The following is a 25,087-nucleotide window of genomic DNA, read 5'->3' on the forward strand; positions in this document are numbered from 1 at the left end:
GGTTTGACAGGGGATCTTAGCTGCTCTACCAGCTACAAGAATGTCTCTTTATAATGTGAAGTAAGCAGAGGTACTCCGTTTTGCTGAAGAGTTGTCTTAAGGAAACTATGACCTTGTTTTAGGTGGGTGTTGCAACTTTCTCTTTCTCAGTAGTTCCGGCCATGATGTGGAGTTATGCTTATAACTGAATTACTCTGTCACTAAGCATGTGGTAATGCATATAGATTTAGTAACACAAATAAGCTAATTCACTCCTGGAATTGTATTTTATTATTCTCTTCCTGTTTTAATAAGCATTTTCTAAAATTACAAAGAAAACCTCCTCATAGGCAGAGAAAAAAGTTGCTTGTTTGATTTCTTTCAAAGGAGTTCTGAATTTAATTTATTAAAGAAAGAAGGATGAAACAGCACTTTTTAGGAAAACATGTAATAAGTGTTCTGAGTTTACTCAGATAGTGTATCTGACTGAGTTTGAAGACAACCAGAAAAAACACTAAGAGTTCTTAAAATAAGATGTCAAGGAAGTTCTATTTAACAGCAGTAGCGATAATTATTGGAAATTGTTGCCTTTCTCAAAAAGAAATCTAGATCAGACAATTCTCCCCAGGATGTAGTTATCTACCATGTTAATTTTGAGTAAGCTTTTAAAAGCTTCCCAGGGTGATGAAAAATCACTTTGGGTTTTTAGGCTTTTTTTTTACAAGTTTTTTTCATTTTTCTCTGATGCTCTTTACCTAACTAATTTCTGAAGTCTTTTCAATTTTTTTCTTTTGATACTTTTTTAGTTATCTGCAGCAATGCACAGCATCTTAAGGTGTAGCACGCTGGCTTATCAGAATATGTTTGTTCAGGCTAACAGTCCCTGGAGGGATTTTAGCTTGTTTTCTGTTTTCCTTTACTGGAAAGGAAATGTAACATGCATTTAAATTGTCTTTGTTTCCCTTGCATCCCATGTTTACAATTCTCTACCTCGTTCTTGCACATCAGTATGTGAGGAAGAAATCTCATCTCTGTTGCTCACACAGTGTCACAGTAAAATTCACTCTGGAGTAAGGGGCTAACTGAATGAGCCTGGCTACAAGCCATTTGACATCCCAGTTTACACGGCTGCAGAGACTCCCTTTCTCACTGAGGAGTCTGCAATACGGCATGTCAGGATCCTTTGGTACTTTCTTTTTCCCTGTTCTCCCAGAAAGTATTGGCTCCAGCAAGGGGTGTGGAAATCTTCCTACTGTTCTAACCTCTTCTTCTCCACTTACAACAGCTGCCTATGAAAAGTCTAAGCAAACTGGATCTCATAGACAAGTGAAGATATCCCTGGGTTTTCCTTTTCATTTTACAGATTTTTTTTTCCTATGTAACTAGAAAGCCTTCTTCACCTGTTTCAAGTATAAGCTATTGGATGGCCTAAATTCATTTGTCTCCCTTACACCTATAAACTCCAAGAACAAAATCAAAGAAAAAAACCAACAGTGCAGTGTTTGTTTGGACACAGCATCCACTACGCTGGCCATTCCTGTTTAACTCTCAAAGGTTTCGATTAACCCTCTAATCTCTCAATTAAACATTTAGCTTCAACAAAACCTCTTTCTTTTCAGTACAAAGACAGATTAAATAGTACTAATATGTTAAAGGATTGCATGTCTAACTTGAGGCCTCTGGGGATTTTCTTGGTCACTTCTCAAAGACGATGTACTTTCACCCACAGTTCTCTAGACAAAAGACTGCCTCTGAGCCCTTATCAATCTTTAATTCTCTTTCAGGATTTAGACCCCCACCAGTGCTATCTATTCTGTTGAAGAAAAACCATCTTCTAGCCCACGCTGATTTCTCAGTCATGCTGCTCTGCACCATATCGTGACAAGGTGATTCACGTGTTACTCTTCTACCATGGCTACCTCTTCTCCCTCCTGTTCTCTTTCTAATAACCTTAGAATATGGAGTTTTGAACACCACAAAGGCAAGAGCTACTCCATTTAATTTATTGCACTACTCTCATATACCCATTCACCCTTTCCTTTTCATGAAAGTCTGCTATGACAGAAAATTATCAGCCTCTGTCACAGGCAGCCATAAAATCCGTACCCCAGCAGTAGAGAGGAAAAGGATTTATAGTGCATACTTCCTCATCCTGAAAAGAAAAGAAAAGAGACTCTTCCTGAGTTTAATAAAAATGACCCTTCAGTGAGGACTAGAAGTTCTGAGTGATGACCTAGCACAGACCATCTCTGCTATTCAAAAAAGGAATTGATTCATGCCCCTGAATTTTCTAAGTCTTTTTCTATAAGAGCTTTGCAAACAAAATATTTCTGCTTTCCAGTGGGTCAGCTTCACTATCAATACAGTCTGCTAATTCAGACTTTTTAAAGTACCATAGATCTTCGAAGGAGTACCAGCAGTTGCAGCAGTTGTCACAAGATGAAATGGGGTATTCTTGTCACCATATGTTGATCACTGATGTAAAGAGATTGTCAAGAAACCAAATCACTGCAGACACACTATAGCTCTTCAAAAGTCTATACATTTTGTATTTTCCCTTTCTGTGCCCAGTTCTTAGAGAAAACTGACAATTTTGGATTGCATGTCAGTGAAGACGTGCTTACCTCAAGACAGCACTCTCAGGTTTGTCCTTTAATCTACAGTTTTATCCTGACACCGCTGCTGGCTAGAAGTCACTGATTCGTCATATGAATCAGTGCATCTACTTTATGTCTTATACCAGGTTATGACTCCAGTATTTCTAGTTTTTTTCAAATAATTTCATTCCTATGGAGGAAAACAATTCACAAGGAGGTTAAGCACTCCCTGCTGAACTGGGAGACTCTGTCCAGGATTTGTCCAATGTCTCTGCTAAAAAACAGAGTGCTTTGAGGAGCTATCAAAATGGATGGAAGCCATAGAAGTCCACTATGCAGCTACACAATTGGAGACTGCCTCTGTTAACAGAGCTCAAGCTGCTTTGGGCTTTCTTGAGGAGTAGCTCCTACCTCCTGTACATGGAATTACATGGGAGAGCACAGGGCAATACAGAATATGACTGCACCATACAAAACTGAGATGGAAGTAAGTGTTTTTATATATATATATTTATATATACATGTATATGTGTGTGTGTGTGTGTGTGTGTGCAGAACATTCAGGAAGGGTTAAAATAATCTGATTTTCAGTAACTGTATATATGTAAGCCCCTCCAGACATAAATTATGTATCTTGAACAGTGGCTACTAAGTACACAACTCTCTCTGTAAAGGTACTAAAGAAATGATGTCATGGTAACAGCAGTAGCCTAGTAATTTGTGAACTTGTCATATGCACAAAATGCATAATCAATCAGAGAATCAAGGTATAAGTGAAACAGTACAAGGAATTTGGTATAGAAGTACAGACTGGCATTCTTATAACCATAGACATTAAACACAAACCAGTTGGATGCAAACATAGGTCCCATAACTACTATGGTTTCTGTAGGATTCATGTTCCCTCTTATTTTATCAGACATGTTCAGATCTAACTGCATGTCATTGCCCCCCACACCTGCATCACCAAAGTGTTTTAGCCCCCAAAACTCTGCAAGCATAAGCCTTTTAGGGCATGTGCCATCCAGCACTATAGGGTGGCGCACACACTGGAGACAGAGCCCTGGCCACAGCTACTGGTATCTTCCTTAATTCAGACAATAAATAATCCTGATTTACAGAGGCTCCTAATCAATCGATTTTAAACCTGCTAATCTTTTGGCACGTGTAGCACCAGTCACTTTACAGTATGAGCTGAAGAAGTGGCCATATGACTTTTCCATTGGAATAACAACAATCACCCTCAGAAGTGAACGGACTGGAACAGAAAACTCAAGCTAGTTAGTAACTGTCCATCACAAATTAACTACAGGTTATAACCCCACTCTGAGGACTTTTCCGAAAAACTGGATTGAAGTGACCTGACGTCATCCAAAACAGCTACTTTTTTGCCACCATACAACCTTGGGCTGTCACTAAATGATGATCTGTCAATTTTTCTGCCTTGGTTCTCTACTTCTCATTCAACTATAACAAGACATACCATTTTTCAAGCTTTCATGGTTAGACAGCTGGACTGACTAGATCATTTTTCTGCTAGAATAAAATGCTATTGCAACTCTCACACAGAAAAACACCGAATATCTTTATGGCAGAAAACTGAATATGATAAACTGGAAAAGTTAAGATCATTCTAAACTTCATAATATAAAATGATCTCATGATCTAAAGTGAGAGAAGCAAGGGTAGTGCTGAAAACTGCTCTGTTCGGGAGCGTATAGGGAGTGAAGAAGAGTGTGTAGTTGTTAGAAGTATTTCCTCCACTCTATTTGTATACAAAGGTCATGAACAAAGGTAAAAGCCAGGTTAACAGCTTATTTTTTTAGCATAGAACAAACTGAGGAAGTCAGAAATTCAGGATTATTGTTTTTTGGTTTGCTGATCTGGATGAATGGTAATGTTTAATTTGTACTTAATCCTGCATGCCATTGTATGTCTTTTGGAGAGGTATTTGAAGAGGGTTATCAACATTAAGGAGATTGTGGAGTCATTTGAATGAAGTGCTTCAGATAAGTCTGAACAGACAAGCACCTAAATCTACAAGCAAGTAAAAGAAAATTGATTATTTGGGAGGGATGGAATGGTGGAGAAAAGACTAGGACAAGGATGGTGATTGCTGCACTGACTGCAAATTAATGATCTCCATGATCACAACAGCCATCGCCTAAAATAGAAATGAGATCAGATTTAAACAGTTAAGTGCTTAAAGCCTCTGTGCTCTTCGTGCCATTTTAGTGGAAAACATTCCACTTCTGCACATTTACAGCATCTTCAAGTAAGTGCAAATGTATCATTTGCCAGCAGAATATACATTTCTGTGCTTTTCAGTGGCCAGATTGGCTAAAGAATTCTCCTGCTCTTCTAACTAACAGACAGGAGGAAAAGAGGCAAACTACAGAGACTCCTGCTCTCAACACTGAAGCTCCTTGACTTAAAAACTGCTTTCACCTCAAGTGAGAAAGGTTAAAAATAAATTACGAAGATTACAAGGCAATCAGCACTCCAAAATAAAAGGCTAGATGTAAATGTATTAGACCAGTTTTCCATTGACCGGTGTTTTCATTTGCGTGTCACAGGTGGGTTGAAAACTGCTTGGACTGATGGTCTCAAAAGGTAGTGATCAATGTACTGAACACTGGGCAACACTCCAGCTGATAGCTGGGAACAAATGGAGTACCCTGGGGTCTTTACTGGGAATGATTGTTTCATATCTCCATCACTAACAGGGATGTTAATACAGAATGCACCATCCACAAATTTGCAGATTGTAGTAAGGTGAGGGAGTGAATGGTGGACACACCAAACAGCAGACATTAGATCCAGGGGGACATTGGGAGACATGAGTATTGGGCAAACAGAAAATTTATGAAGGTGAACAAGAAGTACAAAGGCCTTTGCATGGGGTGGAATACCCCCATGCATCAGTACACAACAGGCACTGACTGCCTGAGTAGCAGCTTTGTTGAAAAGGACAGCAAAGGGAATATGTTGAATGTCAACCTGAATATAAGCCAAAAGTGCACTATCATTGCAAATGGGGCAAAGCAGGCACTCAGCTGCATTAGGAGAAGCACAGCTGACAGACTGAAGTAGGTTATTATCCCCCTCTACTTGGCACGGGTGAGGCTGTACCCAGAACAGTGTTCAGCTTTGGGACCCCACAGTTCAAGAGGGATGTGGAGAAACTGAAGATGGTTCATCGAAGGGCTGTCACGATGGGCAGGAACTTAGGTTACACACCCAAGCCACAATCTGTGACTGCTGCTTCTTGTTATATTCCCTGACACTGCCAAGAGGAGCTTGGCCCTATAACCTTTGTACCTTCTCTTTCATTAGCTATTAGATTAGATTCAGTTCATCTGCTATTAGATCACCTCAGCCTCCTCTTCAACAACCTTTACCAGTCCAGCTCCCTCTGCCTTTCCTGTAGGGCATGTAACCTAGTCTTGGGGGATTCAGATTAGGAAAAACTTTTTAACTAGAAAAGCAATGCAGAACAAGAACAGGTTATCCAGGGAGGCTGTGGGATCTCCATTCTTGGAAGTTTTCAAGACTTGGCTAGACAAAGCCACAGCTGATCTGATCCAATATTGGTGGCAATCTCATTCAAAGCAGAAGCTGGATGAGATGACTTTCAGAAGTCCAATCCAACCAACATTTCTGTGACTCTGAATAGAAGCTTGACGACACAATACATTCTTGATTGACTAAGACCCCCTGCTGATCCATTACTTCTTCTTTGAACTTGTTTGTACAAGCACAAAGAATAATGATTTATTTGGTCTACAATCATATTTTTTTCTGTGAAGTAACATTACATATAGACATCTCAAGTTCTATACTGCAGAACCAGTGACCTTCTACCATGTGGATTTTCTTTGCTATCTGCAACAGACATCACCTTTACTTCATCCAAAACCAGTGCCAGTTCTCTGTATTTCTATGTATCTGTCCCAGTTTCAGCTGGGATAGAGTTAATTTTCTTCCTAGTAACTGGTACGGTGTGTTTGGATTTAGTGTGAGAATAATGTTCATAACACGCTGATGTTTTAGTTGTTGCTAAGTAGCGCTTATCCTAAATTAAGGGTTTTTCAGTTTCCCATGCTCTGCCAGCAAGCAGGTGTGCAAGAAGCTGGGAGGGAGCAGAGCCGGGGCAGCTGACCTGAACTAGCCAAAGGGATATTCCATACCATGGAACATCATGCTCAGTATACAAACTGGAGGGAGTTGGCTGGGAAGGGTGGATCGCTGCTGGGGCATCGGTCAGCGGGTGGTGAGCAATTGCATTGTGCATCACTTGTCTTTTCTTTGGTTTTATTTCTCTTTTTTTGCTACATTCCTTTTCATTACAAATATTATTATTGTTATTATTATATTTGTAGTGTTATTATTGGGTTGGTTTTTTTAAAATTTTAGTTATTAAACTGTTCTTATCTCAACCTATGAGTTTTACTTTTTTTCCCTGATCCTCCTCCCCGTCCCATTGGGAGAGGGGAGGAGGGAGTGAGCGGCTGCGTGGTGCTTAGTTGCTGGTTGGGGTTAAACCACAACAGTATCCTAGGGTAGCATCTGAAGTTTATGATAGTCGGGTCTGTACTGATATGTCGCTTCATGCTTCTATCAGACTCGCTGGAAAATAAAACAATACATTCAAGTACCAACTTAAAAAACTACCAGTAAAACTACCACAGGAACAAACAAGTGTCTCCATATTGCTCATATGCTAATTTACTAGAGCTAGAAAGAATCAAAAAAATGCTTCTTTCAATGACATCTGTAGGTAGGATGGAAAAGTACATTGCATTATTTGAGCCATTTTTGGTGAGTATTTTGAGTGTTAGGTGGAATTTGCCTTTGCTTTAACATAGAGACATGGTGCAGGCTAAAATCTCATAGAAGCTTCCAAAGTTTAATTGCCTGGCTCCTTTTATATTTCAAAATCATCAGGCTGAAATATAGTCCAGTCTTTTTACTGTGTTAGGGACTTGAGGTTTTGAATGCACTGAAAAACTGGATCTGACCACATGTATCAAAAACTTCTTTCAATTATACTTGTGCATGTAAATGCAGCGGCACCCTTTGCATAGTACTGACACACTCGCACAACTCTGAGGGATTGATTAAATGTTAATAATCTGCTTCTTTGGCCCCTCCTTCTACCCAGTGTCTCACAACCCCTCCTCTGTTTCCACTGACAGCTGTTGAAGTGGTAAATATTATCTCTGTGCTTGAGCAACATGGACATGGGATTCAAAGAGATATCAGACTGTGTATTTGAGCAGGGAAGTGCCTGTGCTAACTCCCTCTACCTTTCTTTTTCTCCCATAGTGGACCTATACAGCCTGCTCCTGATTCTGCCTGTCTTCCTGTATCACTATTGGGATTTTATCTGCTTATTATTGATTCCAGTGAACGCTTTCTTCTGACTTTCAAAAGCAACTGTCAGAGGATAATTTAGCTCTTCAAAATGTTGTGAGGTGGAGATGGCTGTAACCCTATCTGGAGGGTGGGCATCAGGGAGTAGCTGGAAACAGAGCGTAGGACATGAGGGAATTGTGTAGGAGGAAGTCTTAAAATGGACATATTTAAAGATAGGTCAAAATAATACTTTTTATCATATGATTCTTCACTGTGTTAAAAGGGGAGGCTGGTATCAAATCTTTGTTGACGTTTTATTTCTCTTAAGAGCTGGAGCTCATATTAGTATATCACTGTTATCAGTTTATAGTTTTCTGCAGCCATGGCTGTTTTTCCATGGTGCTGAAAAGCTTGCCAGCCACCACTTCTGAAAGAAACACTAGCTCAGCTTTGGTTTTTAAAATTTAAGAAACAGTTTAGGCAACGTATATTAGGCAATACTCTTGTTATTTATGACTAAAAAATTGAAATATTGACATATTTTCAGGCATGAGAGAGCTAGGATCCTTTGAACAATTTTAACATTATATGGTTTGGTTTTTGTTAAGTGGGAGCCAGAGGCATGTATCCATCTCCTAACGTAGAAATATTTAGACATACATATATCTTCTCTCATTTAAAAAAGTGCTCATATAACTTGTTTTACCTTCTAGTCAGAGCAGGCTAATGGTACATCACCTCTTCAGTGCTTCAACTGAGTTGCTAAGCTACCATAAGTCTACTGCTTCCAGTCATGTACCCTCATCCCACAAATATGAATGGCTAACACACCAAAACAACCTTGCCCCAAGAATGCAGAGCATAAGTAGAAATTCTGAGGTGAGTGATGGCTGTGGGTGGGAGAGAAGTGTCCTTTTCTTTCCGTTGTTATAACCAATGTTGCATTTTTATGACCACGTCCAGAGAACAATCAAGCATGGAGCATTTGATAGCTTCTGGGTGGAGAGAGATAGTAAATGGAAAGATAAATGGGGATGAGAACAGAGATAATGTGCAGAGAAAGGGAGGAGCCAGAAGAGGGATAGACAGACAGACAGCTGGAGCAAACGGGGCAGTATCCTCTGGAGATAGCTTCTCTCTATTCTTGCCAGCCTCTCCTGCTCTAGCTCCACCTAAGCAGGTGAAGTGGAGAGATCCCTGTGCCATAGGCACTTCCAGCATGGAGCGGGGTGATGAAGGAAGAGATGCTGAGTGGCTGCTTCCCTGGGATAACTTGAAGATTTCTGGCTGCAGGTGTAGAAAAATACCTTGTCTGGGGAGATGCTGTTCTCCCATGTCAGTCTTTGTATAAATTTTCTTACTGCTTTTGCTTTGTCCTTAAGGGACATACAGTAAGTATGCAAGTCCTGTCTGTGGCAGCAGTTAGTGTATACTGGCCCAGGGATCAGTAACTAGATAATAAATCTTCTTGAATCCTGGCTTGCATTATGTCTTGATGGGAAAGTAAATCTCACCCTCTCAGCAGCAAGCTATTCTTTCATTGCAAGGATGCTGCTGGTAAATGATGTTTTCCAAACTGATAAATGTGGGATTTCCTGTGCCGCAAGTTATTTTGTTTGTCTTGGATGTTTATGTTTCAGCTTTATGAAGCAATCTGTCTGGGGAAAGGCCTAGAAATAATTGGCTGAGGATTTTCTTCTGATACAGGTCTTTATAACCATAGATCTATAGCAAATCCAAATGTGAAAGTAAAATCATGCTTCACCCTGGTGCTGGGATGTTGAATACAGATCGTTGTGCTTCCACACGTATGCTGTATTCCTGTAACTCTTTATAGCTGTTCATTTTAAAACCAGCTAATGCATAGAAGATGAAAAAAGTTTGAGAGGTTGAAGAAAATAGACTCTTGCATCAGATACAGACCCCTCCACAGCCTTCCTGGTAGTTGACTGGAAATGTTCAAACAACTTCCTTGCAAACATTAAAACAACTTCCTTGCAAACATTACTCTCAGGTGTAGTGACTGACTTTCTTATAGCTTCCATAGCTTTAAAATCCACCTGTACTTTAGGCTTTGTTCAGTATATTTGTTTTTCAATCCTCTATTGCAATGTCTGAACAGGAAACAGCAAAACAACTTTTGTCCCTGTCTCTTCATATTCATTTGGCATTCTTTTCCTCCTTCTCAAGGGCTTTCCCTGGCAGACTGCACACAAGCTGACTTTCAGCTCATGCCAGGTAGGCACAGGGACATCCCTCTGGATGGACTTTTAGGAGATTTATTGATGCCTTTGTGTCATTACCATTGTATGAGCCCCATTTCTTACAGGTTGCAACTTTGTCTCCTGTTGCTTTCCTTCATCTATTCTAAATACTGATTTTTCTTTTTCTGCCCAACGTCCTAATTCCTGATGGCAACAGGTCTTCTGCAATCAACTGTATCATCTTTTCCTTCCTGGAAATAAGATGATAAAGAAGGCTATTACCCGGGAAAAACTATTTTCTTTAGGACAATTTATTAAGCCATTTGCAACTTTGGCTCCTTGTTCTGTTTTTGGTACTTAGATGGTCTCCATTTCTTAAAAATTGTAAGAAGCTTAGAGAGTATAATGCATCCTTGCAACAACACATCTTGCAAATGGACAACTAAGGCATAGAAAAGTTAGTAATGTAAGGGAGATCTGGGAGAGAGAACCAAGCGGAAACAAGTATTCTCTTGCTTCCTTGTCCTTTTCCTATTTTGCCACATATACAAGGCAGAGCAACTTTGTGCCACAGAAGGGGCAAGAGTAAATCACAGTAAATCACAGTCTGAAAAATAAAAAGCCCTCAGTTCAACTGCAGGAATTCTGTAAGATTGCTAGTACAGTTCTGTAAGATTGCTAATTAAAAATCAGTATTAAAATAGTGTTCTGAGAGTTAAAGAAGGGAAAAAAATCTCTGGCAGCCCATCTGCTTTCCTGTAGCTACTGGTAGCTTGTGCTGCATCTGAATCGACTGTGCCGTGTGATGTTTCAGAGACGCTCAGAATCAGCACCCCCTTGACTTTCTGCAGCTCCCGAGCCTCATTGGCTGGAAGGCAAAGCAGAGGCGGAGAGTGCCCTGAATATTTTTCTCCTCCACACACCATAAAACAGGCAGCCGGCATGCACCGTCTGACAATGAGACCGGTGCTTGCAGTTTGAAATTAGTTTCTGCTCCGCAGCAGTCACTTGGGCATTTTACATTTGCCTCTCTTAATGGAAGGGAACAAAAAAGCCTTGCAGCATACCAGTGAACTAAACAGAAACTGACCATAGGGGAGAATCTGATGCAAACTTACAGACTGTTGGGACTCTGTGACATAGATCACCAAGGTAAATGAGATGATGATCAGAAACTGCATCTGTGAGAGTAAACTAGTATTTCTGAGTTTGAAACCTTATTTTGTAACAACAGTCAAAGTATTCTGAACTGCTGCCTGCCTCAGTGCTGGCATATTTTTCTTTTCTTCCCAAGCTGAAAAGCCAAAGAAGGTTTTCAAAGGAATGCAAAAGGAACAGGAGTTTTAAAAGCAGGAAGCTGAAAGGGGATCTCCATAAGATGAATTTCACCCAGCACCGTGGGACACTCCAGCCTCTCCATTTCTGGAACCACAGCTACGGACTGCACGGAGGTGCCAGCGAGCCCAATGCAAAGGGCCACTCCTCGGGAGGCTGCTACGAGCAACTCTTTGTATCCCCCGAAGTGTTTGTGACTCTGGGCATCATCAGCTTGCTGGAGAACGTCTTGGTCATTGTGGCAATAGCCAAGAACAAGAACCTCCATTCGCCCATGTACTTCTTCATCTGTAGCTTGGCAGTGGCTGACATGCTAGTGAGTGTATCTAATGGATCAGAAACTATTGTCATCACGCTGCTAAACAATACAGACACAGATGCACAGAGCTTTACCATAAACATTGACAATGTCATTGACTCAGTGATTTGCAGTTCCTTGCTTGCATCAATTTGCAGTCTCCTCTCAATAGCAGTGGACAGGTACTTTACTATCTTTTATGCCCTCCAGTACCATAATATCATGACGGTGAAACGTGTAGGGGTCATCATCACATGCATCTGGGCTGCTTGCACAGTCTCAGGCATTTTGTTCATCATTTACTCTGACAGCAGTGTTGTCATCATCTGCCTTATTAGCATGTTCTTCACTATGCTCATTCTCATGGCATCCCTCTATGTCCACATGTTTATGATGGCTCGGATGCATATCAAAAAGATTGCTGTTCTTCCAGGGACTGGCCCTATTCGCCAAGGGGCCAATATGAAAGGGGCCATCACTCTCACCATCCTGATTGGAGTTTTTGTTGTGTGCTGGGCTCCATTTTTCCTGCACCTGATTTTCTACATCTCCTGCCCCTACAACCCTTACTGCGTGTGCTTCATGTCCCACTTTAACTTCTACCTCATCCTCATCATGTGCAATTCCATCATCGATCCACTTATCTATGCATTCCGGAGTCAGGAGCTCAGGAAAACATTCAAGGAGATTATATGCTGCTGTAGCCTGAGAGGGCTTTGTGATTTGCCTGGCAAATATTAAACTGAGTGGATACGTTACTGTGTACACAACATGCAGCACAGACTTCCAAGCCTTCAGATCCTCTTTCTCAGCAGAATTTGGTTTAAATCTTTAAGAGTGAGCACCTCTTTCTGTCTCTCCTCCCTCTCATTCTTGTATCCCATTCACATGTAATTCATATTTCTGTATAATGTTTGTGATATCTACAGTTTGTAATTTATTTGGCTGGCAAGAGAAGAGCACTTCATACAAGTTTGTAAGTAAGCAAATAAATGTAATGATAAATGTGAAATACTAACAAACATGAGCAGCTGTATGTTCCAACTGCTGACAAAATAAATAACTTGTCTGACTTACAGTACGTATTGGCTGATACTGTTCCTTATTTTGTTGAAGTAATCATAGCTATCCATTACATTATATACGGCTTAAACTAGAGCATATACTTCTCTATTAGTGGATTAGAGGTTCTCTGGAATTAGAAAGCAGATTTTTGATAAAAGTTACTGCAACCAACGAGTTGTATTTATTAATTTTGAACTCTTTTCCTCCTACTCCACAAGCAGCAATTCTGTTCTTTGTTACAGTTATTGCCTACAACAATAAGACTTTTCAAATGCCAGCTACACAGACAATTGAATACTTGGGGTCTGGGTTTTTTTTTTTTTCAAGATGATGATTGCTATATGTCTGAGAGTACCTTTTTGCAAAGTTGAAATTGCTCCCTGGAGCATTTGTTAGCCCTGGATGTATTTGCTAGACCGGCATTCAGGTAGACTAGCACCCTCCATTCAGCCATGAAGCAGGTACAGTATTAACATTGACAGTGCCATCACGAATTTAAAGATTCACTGAGAGATTTACCTGATGAAGATGAAGAGGGAACTTCAGTTTGAACATGCAGTCCTTCCTTGTTCTGAGGTGCTGTAGGGAACAAGGACTCTGTGCTTCAGAAGAAAATACATCCTTGTTAGAAACAAGCTGCCCTCTATTCTGAAGTGTGGTGTTAGCAGATGGGATCCACTGGCAGGATCCTTACAGAAGAGTCCAGGCATGTGTTAATTTGGCCTGAGCACCTCAGACCATACCGTGGAGCATATGAGCTTTGCAAGGGCAATGCTATCACATGGAAGGGATGCTGGCCGACGAGTCTGTAAACCCATGCTCTGTATCTGGCAGCCCTGTGTGTTACTGCTGCTTGAAGTCAGTTCACCTTTTCAGGCATCTAATTGATGTGTTCTCAGTTTCATGCCAAAACGCCGCTCTCTCTCCGCAGATTATAATAGGGACCTCAGGTCCCTGATTTTAGCACCTTTGGAGGTGTTTAAAGTATAAATGTGAGTACACAGGATTCCATGAAGATGTCCCTTAACACCTTGACAATATCAGCTTCTATGTAAGGGCATAGAAAAATTAATTTATTTATTCCCGGAAAGTATAAAAACATAGTGGAAACTGGTAGATGACCAGGAAAGTTCTAATTTTAAAAGTCAAAATTAAATGTAAACAATAATTTAGGTTTTAATCCTGGATGCCTGTTTTTACCAAGATAAGTAGTGAATTAGTTGGATGAACAGTCCTATTTGTTTTCTTGGAAACGGTTTGTTACCTCAAGCTGCTTGTTCCCTTGTTAAAGAAAGACATACAATGAAAAGCTATTCAGGAGAGCTCAATGTTTGCTACCTGGGATTCTTCTCCAGACAGACGCTGATCTTTCAGTTGTGGTTAACTTTTCAGGATATCGTAAAACTGTGACAACATTTGGTCCTCTGTCAAAGAGCATGAAGGACTTAAGGTGGGCCTCAGTATCTTTAACTGCAGTTTACTTACAGGGAGAGTAAGAAAGTCATTTGACTTTGTGCATCAAAGTCCCTTGGTGGACCAGCAGCAGAGAAATCAGGTCTCCTATACCCTACTCCTGCACTTGGGCCACTCCATCCACCACACTTCTTGCAACACACCTCCGTAACCTTCTCTCAGCTTTAGTAAATGATATTGCCACATCATAATGGTTGCAGTGTGGGAGATGTTAAAATATATCTACTACATTAACTCTACTTACTTTCTTCTGGAGGAAACTATAAACATTTCAATAATACATCCCTACCTGGTTCCGTTGAGTAGAGAATAAAAAATGCCAAAGAAAGAGGATTAAAGCTCAAGGGGAGAAAAAAGTGAATGTATTTAAATTAATAGTCTATCCAAAAATACAATGGACTTTATTAAAGGCCTTTCCCTCTCCCACAAGACACGATGCTAGCTATGCAAAAACGCTCTTGCAATAATGCAAGAAATTGCTGATGCCAGTTTGAACAAGACACAAATCTCCCTTGATCTTTGTTTTGCCTCACTTTCTTTAGCTATTTTAGGATTGTAAATTATGATATTGGGCTCCAGATATTCCCTTTGTAGTCCATGGATGCAGAGAGGGTCTGGTGGAAAGTGGCACAAGAGCAAGATACTACCTTAGGTGCTCTGAACATTACCTTGAAAGTCTCTCTTTCTCCCCTTAGGCTATACAAGGACCAGACACCTAATTTAAACACATCTGAATTCTGAAGAGGCTGTACTTCGGTAAATTACTTCCTGAACTCCCAGGTGATTCTTAAAACTAACAGTCTCACTTCTTTTTGCAACCCAAGGGGAAGAGAAATAACAATTAATTTGTATCAATGGTTTTCTTGTAGTTTTCACAAATGGTGTGTATCTCTTCTGCACGTATTTGGACTACAACTAGTCAAGACAGTTGTGACCCCATTAAGCTCTAAATTTCATTTAGAAATCTAATTTTTAAAACTAGCTTACTCCAGAGTTTTAGCAAGTCTAAGCCTACTTAGCAGCTCTTCTGTGTTTATTTTATAAAGCTAAAAGTATATACATTTTTTAATGGAGTTTTTAATTAAAGAGGACTTTTTCATTTCATGCTATTATCTTTTAGAGTGTAATTTATTGAAATTGCTGGCAAACCTCCTACACAGATAATTTTCCTATTCCCAGATACTCTGTTCCTTCTGAGTAGCTGAATCAGTTTCTGTTTGCCTACCGCTCTAGCAGCTTTCCAGCAGAGATCCATAGAAATTAGTGTTGTGAAAGATAAATAAATTCATCTAGCTTGCTGGAGAGTGGGGACAGTGGAGGATTATTTTCCACACTCGATTTGCTGGAGCTTTGTTCTTCTATTTGAAAATCTTCTAAGAAAATGAGATTTCTTTCTTTAAATATCTGGGACCCTAATCACTTTAGCACTTAACATTTTAGTCATGTTATGGAACCATGGCACATTCCTCTGTGGCAAGGAAATGGTTTTGTCTCCACTTTACAGGTGTAAGGATTTACATTTTCACTTCTGCTGCAGAAAACGGGCTAATGGATTTGCCCATCCTCCTAGAAGGCAGCCTTTGCTTGAGCTGGGAATTGATGGTAGGGTTCTCCGCCCTTTCCCAATAACTGGCTGTAATATAACACACAAAGCTTTTGAAGAAAATGTCTTTCTTCAAGAGGGACAATTCTTTAGCTTTGGAGTAATTTTTGAACAAAGCAAAGGACTCCAAAAAGCGCTTAGGAGGCTGTAGTTGGTCTCAGTAGAGCGGATTTTGAATGATGATCCAAGATTCCCTTTACAACTGAAACATGCTGTCATCTGGAAGCAAGGAGAAATGCACTGATGGACTCACATATTACTGAATGTGCAGCAACAACAATGCTTTCAGTTATGCCTTTAATAGATGTGCAGAGTACATGTTATTGATGTAATTCTAAAATGACTTTGTTGTTGTTAAACTGATCCTATTATACAATGTGTTCATTGGGGGCTCCTTCATTCTCAAGCTGAATTCTGGTGAAGAAGAACTTTGGTCCTGATGTTATTTATAATATACTGTATTGCTTATAGGCTTGAATAAAAATTGCAGTCTCAATCCCACTGGAAGGAGCTCTCAGAAAATGTACCTTTAGGGATGAAATTTTCATTGTTTGTCCAGAAATAATTACTTCAGATTTTAAATTAATATTCCAATCCCTTCAATCATATCTCAAGTACCCTAGGGTTTTCTCTTCGGATGAAATACTTCCTTCACTTATTAAAAAAAGGAACTGTCTACTGTTACTACAGATACTCACTGTCATATAAGCCAGGTTATGAATTGACCCTGCTTGGCTTTTTTTGTTTCAGATGGTTCTGTTGTCCTAGCTGGTTTTTCATATTTTTGCCCATTCTGTTCATAGAAGAAGAGATTTTCAGATTTGTGGATTAAAAATCACCCCCTTCGAGTTTGTAATGTAAATGTATTCATCAGTTCCACTTTTACCCATTTGTTCCTTTGCAAACATTGTTCATTTTATGCATTTGTTCTCCTGCAGGCTTGGTATATTTCTGTATTTGTATATTTCTGGACTGCCATCAATCTGAGTTCTCCAAGTCATCCCCTGCCTGTGCGGCGGGTTTGCCTTTGGCCAACAGCAAAACCCCCACCCAGCTGCTTGCTCACTCCCCACCTCAGTGGGACGAGGGGAAAGAAACAGGAAGAACGGGAACAAGAAAGCTCATGGGTCTGGATGAAGACGGGGATATCACTTACCAACTACCATCACAGGCGAAACAGACTTGATTCGGGGTTAATGAACTTAATTTATGGCAAATTAAAATAAATATTTACTTACTGATTCAGCTACTGGGAAACAAAAAGACAAACATTAAAATAACACCTTTCTCCCCCGCCACTTCTTCCCAGCTTCAACTTCACTCCTTCATCCCCGACTCCTCTACCTCCTCCCCCTCGAGTGGCGCAGGGGGATGGGGAATGGGGGGCAGCGGTCAGTCCGTAACAGCTCCTCTCTGCTGCTCCTTCCTCCTCACACTCTTCCTCTGCTCCAGCGTGGGGCCTTCGCACGGGCTGCAGTCCTTCAGGATAAGCTTGCTCCAGCGTCGGCTCTCCATGGGCTGCAGCTTCCTTCAGGGCACGTCCACCTGCCCCACCGGGGTCCCTCCCGGGGCCGCAGGGACATCTCTGCTGGGGCGCCTGGAGCACCTCCTCCCCTCCTCCTGCTCTCCCCTCGGGGCTCGCAGGGCTGTTTCTCACCCTGTTTCCCTCAGACAGCCCTGGCTGCCGGGCAGCATTTTGCCCTTTCTTACCCAGGCTTTCCCCGAGGCTCCCGCCCGTGGCTGAGGGGCTCAGCTGTGCCCTGCGGTGGGGCCGCTGGAGCCGGCTGGAACCGGCTGCGTCCAGCACGGGGCAGCCCCGGCTGCTCCTCACAGAGGCCGCCCCTGCAGCCTTGCCCCCCGCTGCTGCTGCTGCCAGCACCTGGGCACCTGCGCTGGGTACAACATGGTAGGCAACAATACTGTAAGCAGCATTTCAGGTGAAGTCCCATTGCTCTGTACATTTTAGTTCAGTTCCACAGAAAACTCCTCACCTAAATTATTTGCCTCTTTCATGTCCACAGCTTCAGAGTGTCTCTTCTGGTTTTTTGCCCCTCTGATGGACTAATCAACCGAAAATGTTCCCCTCTTGGCCTCTTTCCTGCTGAAGAGCTCTCACCTCAGAGCTTCAAAACCTGTTATTAGCTTCTGAATTAATGACTTTGAACATCATACTGTTGAATCCCATCCTATTTCTATTATTTCAATCCTCAGAATGATCCACTTTCCCTAACTGATTTTCAGATAGTTCTTTCTGTGGAAATTGCAGCCAGCCTTTTACTACTGAGATCTGACCCTGGCACATACCTCTTGACACAGCCCTGTGGGACCCACAGATCAGGCTGCAGCCTCTGCTGGCCGTGTAAGCAGGGATCCATTGTAAATCTTGCATATGTTGTGCCATGCCATCAATAAAAAGTAATTTATATAGGTTTCCAGGGGGCAAAAAGAAAACTGAAAATCATATAGGTGTGCAATTCGCCATACTTAACTATTTTTGAGACAAACACATTACAGCTTTTTAGAGCTTTGTTCTTTGTAAAAGGCAGTGGGTGAGTAAACAAACAAAAGTCCAAATACATTTGGAGCCAGTATCAGCAGAGCATAAACAAAACACTTTATTCATGCAATAATCTGCAGCAACCATTTTGAAGTGCAGAGGAATTAAAACATATTATGAAGATAATATTTGCTATAAAAATATCTTCTCTTGAGATAACATCTCTGTGCAGTTCTGAGATTTCTTCTCATGCTAACACAGGTCATGCAGAGTTCAACATACACCCCTCAAGTACACCATAAAAAAAACCCAGCAAGCTTTCTAAAGTTGTATTCAGTACAGCCTGAAGGCTGATTTATTAAAAAAACAATCAAACTTGCTTTTCCCCTTGAAAGGGGAGACAAAAGAAGGGATCTGAATTAAAAAAAAAAAAAGGCAAAATTAAATTGCAACTATTGAGGTAATCACTTTCCGCACTTTCCCAATTTTGGCTGGGCCAAGGGAGTCTGAAAGCCTTCTGGAAAGCAAGAATTGTGCAGATATCTGTCCATAGATTTAACTGCCTGTGCATAAACCTGCCAAGTTCTGACGACTAGTGGGTTTTTTCATTAAAGCATTGAAAATCATCTTACAGTGTATACCATACTTTATCTCTGATGCTTTTAATTATCTGAATACACATACAGCCACAGTAAAACTGGAAAAAAGCCTGGCTGCGCATAAGGACAAACACAAATAATGCATGTTTGGTAGAAATAAATCTTTACTTATTATCTTGAAGTTTTTACTGGGGAGATGAGGTGGATGTCATTGCTTTCTTATGATTATTATCTTCAGCTTCACCCATGGAAATGTAATGCTCACAAGTAATACAGACAGCCTAATTTTCCCCTCTAAGACAAAGATGCTGGTTCTCAGTAAGAATTGCCTCCGGGCCAAATAGGATGGTATTTCATGCAATATTAAAGGTATCACTGGTGTAAACTCTCCTTATTTGTGAACTGTGTACCAGTGCACACCAGCATCACTCAGTTTGGGACTATTCATCACCCACCAACTGCCCAAGGGAAAGGATTGAGATGATAGCGAATCCATGAGCAGTCAGCTGAAGCAAGAGATAACCCATCTTCATTGCTTTTCAAACAATTCCTCTCAGACTTGAAGATCTGCTGGCATATCAGGAATGCAATACCCAACAGCCAGGCCATTCAAGGGAGGTTTAACTATGGATGTGGGCTGTAAATTTGGTCTGGCCTCATGGAGGATCCATATCTGTGAAGCTTCCGCCATTCCTCCAGGAGATCCCGTATTTCTCACTACCTTAGTAGAAAGAGGTGACCCAGGCTGTTCCCTTCCCTGAAAGCAGAAGATAGCACTTGGCTGGCTTAGGAGAATGGGACACTGGTAAAAACTCAGAGGTAAAATCTGAGTAACCTAGTTTGATGTTAGTTGACGTTATTTGCTAGAGGTGGTTTCATGCTCTTTCAGGCCTTGTTATGGGTCATGTTTCAAATATATCTTTATAACAATAACGTCAGAAATACTGTCCCAGTAAAAGCCTGGTCAGTAGTAAGATATCTGAACTAAAATGAAAGGAGTATGGGATTTTATACACCATATGCACACCACACAACATGTATATTTTTAGCCAAATTTTATTTGGTAGGCTTTACCTACTTCTGAATACCAGCCAGAGAGAACTTAATATCTCTGATTTTGGATGCCACAAAGTTAAGATCCTTTGTGTATCCAAATATTCTGAATACTCAAATATCCTTTGGGTATCCAAATATTGTGGTCACTATGAAATCTCAGTCAGCTCTGCCACATGCGGCGCCTTAGTTGTCAAATACAGAATTATAAATGGCGCACCATCTGATACATTCCCAGCTTTGAAGATTCCCTTGATCTCAGCTATTTTAGTTCTGAAAGAAAGGTTGTGATTGACTGCATAGAACTGAAATGGTCACGATGCTTTAGACCATATAAATTGACTGCATGTAGATGTTGATAAACAAGTCCATGGACACTAATAGGACTAAGAGTTCATGTTTTCCTTCAAATAATTGTAATTTTTTGATTTGTCTATGGGAGTAAAATCAATGAGGTGAATAAGATACTGTCTTATTAAATGAAATTTAGATAGTAAGAGGCTTTTTGAGGCAGGGTGTAGGATTGTCGTTTTAGTTTTAATGAGCCAAACGTTGTTTTCTGAAGAAAAAAGAAATTCTCAGACAGAAAAAGTTGCAAACAGGTCATAGAGCAGTGATATGTTTGTACTGTCTTACAATAAAATTAATAGATACAAGTACCTGCTGAATATTGTACTTCAGACCTGGACTTCTGCTTTTTCGTTCTTTTCAAATACTGTGACTAGTGAATTAACCCTGTCCCCAACAATTTAAGGGGGATGTCCATAAAAAGATGCATGACAGGGAAAAGATAGATAAGGAGCAAACTCTTTCTCCCAGTGGAAGCAATAGGGGACACCTCATTTAGCTGATTCAAGCAGGACTCAGAAGATATGATGGAAGCTGGCTGTAGACTTGGGGAACTTACTGCCAAAGAGAGCTGTGGATGCTAAAAGTGTACATGGCTTCAAGGAAGGACTGCCCAACCTGTTGGAAGAGAAATCCAATGAGTGTTACTAACAGCACACATCCACATACAGCTCAGAAAGTCTATATGAGCTGTAAATAACTAGAGACGGGAGTATTAGGGAGCAGCATCATACACACGTACTGCCTTCCCTAGCCAGTTTAAGGGCGTACTTTTCCTGTTGGTTTCCCAGTTAGAGGAGCATTCTTAACTAAAGAAAATGTCACTTCCCATCACCTAAAAAAAAAAAAAGAAAGAAAAAAAAAGAAAAGTGGAGGTGGAGGTGTAAAGACACAGACCTGGGGAAAGCCAAATGATTGTTGGAGATAACAAATAAAGAATGATGAAAGGGTGAGGACCAATGGATCAAAAATGTAAATCATATGGGACTGGCGAGAGACACAGAGCACAGTATCCTGACTGTGCGCCCTTAGGTTGCCTAGTGCAGTTAAGGATGGTGCTAAATGATGTTTTGGCTGGAGGTGTGACTGGGGGAGAGAAAAGAAACAGGTTACGCCATCATCAGGTCACCTCCATCAGGTTTCTTCCTCTAGTGATGAGGATAACCAGCATGGTGAGAAGATTGGCAAGAATGTGGCTTATGGGGACTTGGATGGCCACTGCTTGAAGTCGGATAGCTTCACATTAACCCCATATGGACAATGCTATGCCCTGATATAGAACAACAATGGCTGTTCTCAGAAGCTGCTTTCCTATAGGTATCTACCTGATGTCCTGATATGGAGCTGCCTGGGAGATGAGGCCAGTGGCCAGTTTGCTTACGTATGTCTTAAGATATGCAGACTTATTTTATGCAGGCGGCATAAAATGCATAAAACAGTGTGTGTGTATGTATGTGTGTGTGTGTGTCTCTGGTTAGTAACCCCCTTCCCAGCTTCTCCTGGAGGAAGTGCTGCTGCCTGGAAGTAACCAGATGCCCAAAATATTGCTGTGGGTTTCCCCTGTGGCTGCCTTCACCCCAGTGAGATCCAGATTCATTACCACTTCTGGTCTTCTCACTGGACGTCGCTGCTCCTGGGGAGAGCTCACTTGTGTCCTGGGCTGCCTGACCACCTTTTCTCCTCTTGCTAGGCCTCCCAAACTCTAAGTTTATGTACTTTCTAACTGGGGTATACCCATATCTCCTCTCTCAAGTCGAATTCTGATCCAAATTAGTGTCATTTCCCAATAAATAGTTCACAACTGTGGCAGTATTTTTTTACATGCTAGAAATGTTAAAGCAATTAGTGACACTTTCTTTTATCTGTATTATCACTGAGCATTTGAGTTTGCAGCCACAACGATACGTTGGGAAGAGCTACCACTCCAAATTTATATATTCAAACACTGCCAGCATAGCCACCTGTCACTGAATTATTTGTGAATGGTTTTGATGTTTCATCAATCATGGAGCTTGATCTTAAACACAGAAGGCTCAGCTCACTTGCCATCTTCATCCATCTTTTGCTTCAACTTTGAGATTGCTATTCAAATGTTGGGATGCTCAAGGGATACAGCTTTAGATGCTCAATGGAAAAGTTTAGTTTATTCCAAACTGAGTTTCATTTTTAACTGTCATTTAGAAGGATGGTCTGAGCTCAGGAAATCCCAAGGAGAGATGCTCAGGGAGATGAGCGCTTCTCTGTGTGGCTGGGTATACAAAGAAAAGCAAAGTTTTGAATTTGTCTCCTGAGGTACAGCCTTCCCCCTCCCACACGTATTGTGGATACAGCAGTGTAGCCAGTGAGTGCATTGCAAGACACTGTGAAAATGTGTCTTCATAGGGCCTCAGTTTTCCTGCAGGCCGTAGAAAGAAGAGGTAAAACACATTCACAGCCTTTCTTACCTTTCTATGTAAGAAATAAGGAACTAATTTTCTTGTGGAAAAATATAATTTACTACAAAATCATTAAGACCATATTTAAGGCAGAGGAGCTCTGAGCTCCTCTTGGGCTGTATTTCTTGCCTTCTGAGATTTAGTTTCTTAACCTGAATGTTGCACTCATCATATTTTCTTACCCTTATTTCCCTAAAGAATATCAATTAAACTTCCTGATTTGCTGTACCTACGGTCTAATGCAGCAATTAAAAATGCAGACAGAAAGTATGATGTGCCTTTGGCGTCCCTCTGTTCTGTTGCAGTGCCTTTACTGATGACAGGGAAATCTCAGCTGTAAACATTAATTTCCTAATGATGAAAACAGGGACAAGAAAACACTCATTTGTATAAGCTTTTTTGCTCATTTTCTGGTTTATAGGCATAATACATCTTCTTGTAATACAGATTTTATAGTCTCTTCTTTAACAAAGGACCAGCCTCAAAAAGACTGGATGCAATTTAGGGAAAAAATCAACTAAACCTTAATTCAGTACAATAATATTGCTTATTTAAATCTGACAGCTACTTAGGCTCAAAGTGAACTGCTAGCTGTACAGTAAGTAGTGACCAGATGTCTCCAACTTCAGCTTATAACACTGTTTTGCAAAGAGGACATTCTCTGATATAATTTCATGAAGGAAAACTTGAAGGTGACACAAGGAGGTAATACTTCAAAATCTTTCAAAACAGAGAAACTCTTTTTTCCATATTAGATGCTGGGACTGCAGAACGCAGGTTCTGCATTTTTGTATTTGTTTTTTCTCTCTTTTTCCTTTTATTAGCTGAGATTCTTAAAAGGCTTTAAATATCCTGGAATCTCCTAATTGGAAAAGCAAAGACAGATCTGAGAGGGAAGCATTTTTGTAGGCCAGGTAGCTCTACCTTGGAACTCTTGAAGTGTTGAGTAGAAAATCTTTATATCTGAAAAATCTTACCTAATAATGAATTTCTCTAGATGTTTTACTCTCACTTGTTCAAAATGGGTGTTCTGGAGCATTAATGTGAGTAACGGCAGTCTCAGGGGAAAGAAGTGATTTAGAAATGCCAAGTGCTTTTATGTTCTATGTTAACTGCAACATATGATGCACCCTCAGCATAGCTGAGTGTGAAGAGCTGTGGTTACTGAAGAGTGTCCAGGGACATAAGTTCAGTCCCTGACAAACAGGAGCAGAAGCAGCTCTTTGACCTTAGAACTATAAAGCTCTGTAACTTACAAATCCCGCCATCTAACAGACTAACGCATAACACCTACTAAGAGAAAAAAACCAAAACCAATCCTGTTTGTCACACGTGCATTTATACAGCAATTTTTTGCCATGCAGTTTCAGCATTTTAATTACTAAGAGGCAGTTATGGCAGAGGAAGGAAGGCATTCCTATATTTTGTGCTAGGTGAAGAATTTCATTCTGGTAATACTGAACAGCTGCACTTCTAAAAGAACTTATTACAAAGACAGTGTATCTTTTGGCTCACATGCTTAGTTTCTTGGGTGACATCTCCAGACTCTTCCATCATTCAACTTGTGTTGCCCTCTCCAAGCTCTGCTTCTGTCAGAAAAGGAAAGGTGGCCACCTCCTCAGTAGGTAACACTGGAAAGACTGTGTGCTCTTGCTGCGTTTCCTGACTTACAACAGAAAAGGTCTCAAGCATGACCCTTGATGTTTGACGCAGCTGTAGATACTGGTTTATATGCCACTGACACAGTAGTATTTTCCTGAGTTTGCAGTTTAGGTCAGGGGTTAATTCGTCTTTCAATTACACCTCTGTAATTCAAATGAAATAATGAGAACCAGCAACATTTTTTAGCAAAGAAACTGGTTTTTAAAATCAGTTTGAGAAAGAAAATGTGTGAGGATCCTTTTTTTTTTGCACAGCCCAATAGCTAAAGGAAAAGGCTGGTTTTAAAGCAATCGTTCCAGAAGAGACTGTGCAGTTCCTTCTGAAAACATGCTCCTTTTGACAATCTTAGCTGGCATCTCTAAGTGACTGAAAGGAACTGCAGTTTGGTGATCTAGTCGATGAATGATTTTCACAGCTTCCTATCTCATGAAGTATAATACATAGAGCATTTGTCTCTGAAATTGGGTAGGTTTATCAGCTCCTGAGGGACGTTTCAGTAGTTCTTCCAAGCTATTACTATGCTTCAGAGGTCACATAATGCTTTGACATTACCAGTCCAAATAGTTTAAGATGAGCTTCTG

At 40.7% G+C, this 25,087-nt stretch overlaps 1 protein-coding gene across 1 annotated transcript; it reads left to right on the forward strand.

Annotated features, from left to right (window-relative positions):
- The first annotated feature begins 11,516 nt into the window (after positions 1 to 11,516).
- Positions 11,517 to 12,512, forward strand: MC4R (melanocortin 4 receptor). Its single transcript, XM_050892139.1, has one exon. It carries the CDS (start codon positions 11,517 to 11,519, stop codon positions 12,510 to 12,512), a length of 996 nt encoding a protein of 331 aa, XP_050748096.1.
- Positions 12,513 to 25,087: the final 12,575 nt, after the last annotated feature.

The sequence above is a fragment of the Gymnogyps californianus genome, chromosome 2 (assembly GCF_018139145.2).
Source record: "Gymnogyps californianus isolate 813 chromosome 2, ASM1813914v2, whole genome shotgun sequence".
NCBI lineage: Eukaryota > Metazoa > Chordata > Aves > Accipitriformes > Cathartidae > Gymnogyps > Gymnogyps californianus.

Bases quoted from the DNA above. Each gene is read 5' to 3' on its own strand.
- MC4R (XM_050892139.1), top strand. From the start codon at position 11,517: ATGAATTTCACCCAGCACCGTGGGACACTCCAGCCTCTCCATTTCTGG.